General features: G+C 38.8%; 2 protein-coding genes across 2 annotated transcripts; both read left to right on the top strand.

The window, feature by feature from the left end:
• Window positions 1-1,298: 1,298 nt before the first annotated feature.
• LOC140982070 (uncharacterized) lies at window positions 1,299-1,853 on the top strand. The gene is made up of 2 exons (XM_073448483.1): window positions 1,299-1,511; window positions 1,584-1,853. Exons 1-2 carry the CDS (start codon window positions 1,299-1,301, stop codon window positions 1,851-1,853), a joined length of 483 nt encoding a protein of 160 aa, XP_073304584.1.
• Window positions 1,854-2,105: 252 nt separating this feature from the next.
• LOC140982069 (uncharacterized) lies at window positions 2,106-3,017 on the top strand. The gene is made up of 3 exons (XM_073448482.1): window positions 2,106-2,148; window positions 2,382-2,687; window positions 2,809-3,017. Exons 1-3 carry the CDS (start codon window positions 2,106-2,108, stop codon window positions 3,015-3,017), a joined length of 558 nt encoding a protein of 185 aa, XP_073304583.1.
• The last annotated feature ends 3,721 nt before the right edge of the window (window positions 3,018-6,738 follow it).

Genomic DNA, 6,738 nt, shown 5'->3' with positions numbered 1-6,738 from the left:
TTGGGGAGCATGTCCAGAGCATTACAACGAAGCCCACTATGTTTGTAAGTATGATGAACGTGCAAAAATATTTTTATTTTGGAGGTATGTGATTTGTCTTGTGGCCACCCGGTAGAGCATGAATGGAGATTTATGATTACGACATTAGGAAGCGGTAAAGTATGACCGGAGACCTCTTCACCCGGTAAAGTATGACCTTGTATTTTTGTATGTGGGAGTAGACATCCGGTCGAAAGGCTGTGGTGATCCCTGTCAGTTCGGTACTGTGGTTTAGTCTGATCAGGCGATTTATGTTATGAGCCACTTTCTTTTAAATATATTTCTACGCAAAATTATGTATGATATGATGGAAGCACTTTTATGAAAATGTTTATGCTTCTTTGGCATGTCTATGCTCAGCTTTTACTACGTACAAGATACTTTCAAATGCATGAATTTTATTAAGTATTACTAGCTATTTGTGGTGTTTGCATGTTGAATCTTTAGGCTCACTAGACTTGATCGATGCAGATGATGATGATGATTTTGAGGAAGCAGGAGGTGCTGAAAAGTGAGCTTGCTCGGACTGTGTTGAGTGCAAACCCGAGTACCACTATTGTTATGAAAGGATCTTATGGACGTTAAAAATATTTACGCTAATTTTATTAATTCACTTTTATTATGTTCGTGTTGGAATAATTCTTTTTCAGTTGTTATGAATGATATTTAAATGCCCTGTAAATATATTCGTACTTGGACTACTTTCAAGAATTCAGTCAAACATTTTATTTAATACAGAATGCGAGGGTTACTATTTAAATAAGAAAATTTTTATTTTTACGCAAATTTTAAAGTAGTATTAGCTATTTTAGCACAAGATGTTACAGTTGGTATTAATGCGGTGTTCTTGAAATGGGTTATGCCTACTGTCGGTTGTGAGAAGCTCATAAAGTGACGCCTCAAGTCTATAAGTTTTAAAATTTTAAAAGAAATTGTTGGGAGCATAAAAAATGTGATTTCGTCATATGCATGTTTTAGATTTGGTTTACGTTTAGTGTATAAAATGAATATTATTTTCATGCATGTTGTTACGTGTTGGGTTTTATTTTGGAACAATATCCCTCCTAGACGTGTGGTTGCCCGTAAGACTTGAGAGGAAGGTCGTGAGGCTCGTGGCGAGGAGAGGGCTACTCCTCCGTATCCACCACCAGATTTGCAGGCGCATATGCTTGCTGGATTGACTCAATTCTTCGCACAGTTGCTGTATGAACACGGGTAGGAGTACTAGGCCAGAAGTAGTGTATGAGCGCTTCCGGAGGATGGACCCCAAGGAACTTTCAGGGATGACTGACTCGATGGTAGCTGAGGGGTGGATTAAGTCCATTGAGTTGATCTTTACCTACATGGAACTGGAGGATGCAGATAGGGTCAGGTGTGCTACTTATCTTTTATTAGGAGATGCTATAATGTGGTGGGAGAGTGCATCTGTAGCACTAAATCTGCAGACCCTTACTTGGGATAGTTTCAAGGAGGTGTTTTACTCCAAGTAATTTAATGAGGAGGTTCACTCTCGGTTGACTAGGGAGTTCATGACTTTGAGACAGGGAGACCGCAATGTGGTTGAGTTTGTGAGGAAGTTCGAGCAGGGGTGTCACTTTTTGCCCTTGATAGCTAACAATTCCAGAGAAAAGTTGAGGCACTTCCTTGATGGTTTACGGCCGATCTTACATCGTGATGTTCGTGTGGCTGGTCCTACTACCTATGATGTTGTTGTATCTAGAGCCTTGGCGGCTGAGCAGGACCAGAAAGATATTGAGAATGACAGAAATGACAAGAGGTTCTATCAGGCTCCCCAGCAGCTCCATTCCCAGTAGCAATTCAAGAAACCATTTCAGGGGTAGCAGGGTAAGAGACCGTTTCAGGGACAGCCGAAAGACAAGGGCCCACTTCCTTAGAATAAGGTTCCTCAGAAACCTACTGATTATCCGGTGTACCCAAATTGCAGTCGAAGACATGAGGGACAATGTTTATGGGGTACATGCAAATGATTCAAATGTGGAGCCAATGACCACATGCTTAAAAATTGTCCATAGTGGAAGTAGCCGACGCAGGGCATAGTCTTTGCCATGGATGCCGAGGAGGCAAACCCAGACCCTACACTATTGACAGGTAATTAATCTAATTCAGAATTGCATTATCTATTGGAAAAATTTGTTATGTATGTTTTTATATCTTGGGTGTTTAATATGCTGAATTTTTAAAATTTTATGGGAATGCTAGCTTGCTGCTTTTCGAATGTATGGGAAATTTTTTTTGAATAGCGGATTCAATCTGTGCATGAGGTTAAGTTTATTTTTTTTTCGAGAATCGTAAGTTTAAATGTTATACTAACATCGTCTTAGGAAATATCTTCATATCGAGAGTAGCCACGAAGGCCTTGTTAGATTCCGGGGCTACTCGCACCTTTTTATCAGAGATCTTTGTAAATAATCTAGGTGTCAAGTCCATCGGACTCGATGCTAGTTACTCTGTGACTGTCCCATCTAGGGAAGAATTATCAGCTTCTAGCGTGGTCAGAGACATAGAGCTTGAATCACATGGCCATCTAGTCTATGTTGATCTTATTGTACTGCCGATGCCAAAGTTTGATATCATTCTGGGCGTGGACTGGTTGATGAAGTACATAGTTTTATCAATTTTCAGCGGAGGTCGGTTTTAATTCGGCCGTTGGGCATGGAGCAGTTCAAATCCGAGCCAGATAGATGGAGAAGTTTGCCTCGTACGATATCTTGCATTCATGCAAGGAAGCTTATTCATAAGGTGTGTCAGGCATTCTTAGCAAGTATATTTCTGCCACTGATGTACCTACTCCGTCGTTATCAGATGTGCTAGTTTTCAGGGACATTCCTGATGTATTCCCTGATGACGTTACTAGTATCTCACCAGAGAGAAAGGTGAAGTTCGCTATTGATCTCATGCCATGTACTGTTGCAATATCCAAGGCACCGTATCGTTTAGCGCTAGCAGAGATGTTATAACTCAAACAACAGATTCATGAGCTTCTTGACAATGAATTTATTTGCCCTAGTTTTTCACCTTGGGGTGCATCTGTAACGTACCGTATTTTGAACTACTTGAAATTTGCGGAAAAATAAAAATTTTCTTAAATAAATAATAAATTTTCAAATTGCGATAAAAATAATTTGCTCGTCTAAAATATTTGAAATAAAACAACTACAATCAAAGATTGCAAAAGCAATTGTTTAAACATCGTAAAGTAATCCCGTGAAATCAGAGCATTTGATGCGTGCATAAAAATTTCTTAAATCGTAAGCGGTCCTCGGGTTTAGCATTCGAGTAGTCTGAGCCAACTCACTCATCCCCACCTCTCGTCTCCTCGTACTCGTCCTCACCTTCATCGATCAAGTCTAGTGAGTCTAAACACTCAATACGTATAAACTTAGAATAACAAGTAAAACATAATAAAACAACATGTATTTTAAAGTAGGACATACATACTTGAAAATGAACGTACTTACATAAACGTAGACGTGCCATCATATCGTAAAATTTTACATAAACATACTTGCATCTTACATACTTCAACATACATAAATATAATCATTTTGCGTAGAGATATGTTTCAAAACAAGTGACCGATACATAAATGCGCCTGATCAGACTAAACCACAGTACTGGGCTGGCAGGGATGTCCACTACCGCATACATGAGATCCCCGGTCATACTTTATCGGGTGGATTGGTCCCTGGTAATACTTTATCACTTTCCAATCCTGATCAAACCCGATCATACTTTACCGGGATGGAGAGGTCCTCGGCCACGTTCACCGACATCCAATGTAATGCCCGAATTTTGAAATATTGGGGCATTAGTTGTGATGGTTTATGACTTTACGTTGTGGTATAAATGGTAATAAATGTTATAGAATGGAATAGAAAATTTATGGGTAGAATCAAAGGTTGAATTTGAGCTAAATAGGTGATGGAAGTGCAGAAACGGTATGAAAAATATGGCAGTAGTTGTGGTTTTTAGCATAATGTTTTGTATATTGATCCAATTAATGTAAGGCAACTTTCATTAAAAATATATGACATAAGGCTATAACTTTCATGTTTTGAGTTTTGTTCAAATCATTAGGGAAAATGAGCCAAAAGCGCCCGGAAGTGTGTCGTGCGTATCGTCGTTCCTACAATGACACATGTTGGGAGATTTAGCATAACTTTTTACTCAGATCTCCAAATGACATGAGGCCAATTGGAGTTGCAAGCAAAGACATACAGCTACAACTTTGTAGTTTACCACTTTCGCAAATTCTAAAGTTAAAAATGCGTTCTTGGAAGAATCCTGCGCGCCCCTGCGCAGGATCCGGCACCCTAGCGCGCGCAGTGCTGAAATTTTGGTGTTTGGGCAGCAAAGGGCACGCGGCTGCGCCAAAATCACGTGCCATGGCGCCCAGCATTTGTAAAAAAAACGTATTTTGAGGTTTGGATGGTATATATTTGATTGGGGAATGATTTTTGTATCATTCTCTCTTCTCTTTTTCCTACTCCATCGGTTTAGAGCTAGGGTCCTTCATTTTTCCTTTCATCTTCTAATTTCTTCTTCAATCTATGGGAGATGTGTTCAAGGAAATTATGAAATGAAGTTAGATTTGTGATCCTCTCTCCAAGATCTTCAAGATGGTGTAAGTATGTTATATTTTTATTCAAGTTTGGAAATGGGATGAAGTTTAGAATTGATATTTGTGTTGATATTTGAGATGTTGGAGATGTTGAAATTGTGTTGGTTTGAATTTAAAATGGAATTGAAGCCATGTCAAAGTATAGGAGCTAATTTCTTTAGCACGCATGCTATGTGTTTGATGAAATGATTCAATGAATGTTTTTATGGCATATTAAGGTTAAGAAATTTACGGATCTTGATTCAAAGCAGTATTGAACTAATTATGAATTATGAACAGAAATTACTCTGTTTTGATAGATGATCAAAGTCCTTGATTTATAGTAGAATTCAAAGGTTCAAGACTTCTCATCTACACATTTCGATCTTCTTTTGGTAATATTTGAAAGGTATGTTACGGTCGATAACATACGAGGTAAAAGTATCATTTTTATTTTAAATTGAAAACTCTATGGCTTGATGAACTATTGGTGATTTGATGATGATTGTTGTATTGAGATGAGTTGATTATGATATCGAGATGATGATATTGATTTGCATCATGACATTGCATATTGAGCCACTTGTTGATTCAGATTTGATATGGCGGAGGTCGCCTTGATATATTGATTTGTTGGACGTATGGGGCTATAGTTGAGTTGGCATAGTGTATGCGGAGGTCGCTGCTATGGCCTGAACACTCTCTATAGGCGCACCATAGTCCTGGGATTGTAGAACACAGCACCCCACCCCGAGCGGATGAGTCGGTGGATGTTGCTGGGTGATTCTATTCCCTTGGGTACCCTATGACCAGATGATTCACTTGATCTTGAGATTTATTGATAGCCCACAGCTTCTGATCATGCATTGCATTATATTGCATCTTTATGAATTTATATGAAATATTTGAAAATTTAACTCTTATTTGTGATTGATTGTATCATACTGGGTTTATACTCACCGGCATGTCCGGTACCTCTTGTTTTCATGTGCTTGACGGTAGGTGAGGCGAGGCTTGGGATGCCAGAGTCTAGCTCCAGGCGAGGAGATACGAGTTAGAGTGGGATTCTCGGGTCTTAGGAGCTATGTGATGATGTTTGGATTTCTTTGGTTCGCTACTTCATGTTGGCATGTTGAAAATTTATATTTCAAACATTTGAGACAATTAAATTATTTTGACGATGTTTATGTAAGTTTGTGAACAACAAATTATGTATTTTACTCAATCATTTGGTGTGTGACAATTATAATTATTAGTATTAGATATCGGACTCGGGGTCCCACATTAGGTGGTATCAGAGCGTAAGATATTTGGGAACAGGATAGATCGAGTCAGTTCGAATTGCTTGATCATGTGATATATTTGTTAGCATTTTCATTGTGCCATAATGTGAAATACATGATTTAAATTGAGAAATTATATTGTTGATCTTTATTCGAGATTTTTGAGATTGTTGAGTCTCGAGAGCCAGAGATGATTGATACAAGATTGAGATGATTGTGATTTTGTGATTTTATCTGTGGTTGATCTATTGTATATCAGACATGGCTACTCGAGGTAGAGGTCGTGGTAGACATAGACAGAACGTACCAGTGGCACAAGATCAGGGCAGTGCTACTCATACTCAGATGGATATAACTCCGACTCCGATGGAGATACTGTTAGCCAGATTTCAGTCTTTGCACCCACCGATGTTGAAGGGTACGGAGAATGCATTAGACTGTGAGAACTGGTTGGAGAATATGGACCAATTATTTGAATCTCTTGAGTATCCAGATGATCGTAGAATCAAGTTAGTTGTTCATCAGTTATTGGATGTTGCTAAAAGTTGGTGGATCATGACCAAGAAAGCTTTAGAGAGTCGAGGTACGATTGTTACCTGGGATATCTTTAAATCTGAATTTTATCAGCGTTTCTTTCCTACCTCTTACAGGAAAGATAGGGGAGCCGAGTTTGCAAATTTAAAGCAGGGAAATTTGAATATTGAGGACTATGTTGCTAAGTTCTGGAATTTACTGAGATTTGCTCCTCATGTAACATCTGATGAAGAAGCTAAGGCCGATCACTTCATAAATGGT

The sequence above is a fragment of the Primulina huaijiensis genome, chromosome 8 (assembly GCF_012295235.1).
Source record: "Primulina huaijiensis isolate GDHJ02 chromosome 8, ASM1229523v2, whole genome shotgun sequence".
Taxonomy (NCBI): Eukaryota; Viridiplantae; Streptophyta; class Magnoliopsida; order Lamiales; family Gesneriaceae; genus Primulina; species Primulina huaijiensis.
Note: the sequence above shows the minus strand (reverse complement) of the source record. Positions and strands in the feature narration are given on the sequence as shown.

Excerpts from the sequence above, each read along its gene's own strand:
- LOC140982070 (XM_073448483.1), top strand. The coding sequence starts at position 1,299 with ATGGACCCCAAGGAACTTTCAGGGATGACTGACTCGATGGTAGCTGAG. Across the intron at positions 1,512-1,583 it reads CTTGGGATAGTTTCAAGGAG|GGAGACCGCAATGTGGTTGA; the intron begins GTGTTTTACTCC and ends ACTTTGAGACAG.
- LOC140982069 (XM_073448482.1), top strand. The coding sequence starts at position 2,106 with ATGGATGCCGAGGAGGCAAACCCAGACCCTACACTATTGACAG. Across the intron at positions 2,149-2,381 it reads AGACCCTACACTATTGACAG|GAAATATCTTCATATCGAGA; the intron begins GTAATTAATCTA and ends ACATCGTCTTAG. Across the intron at positions 2,688-2,808 it reads TTTATCAATTTTCAGCGGAG|GCATTCTTAGCAAGTATATT; the intron begins GTCGGTTTTAAT and ends AAGGTGTGTCAG.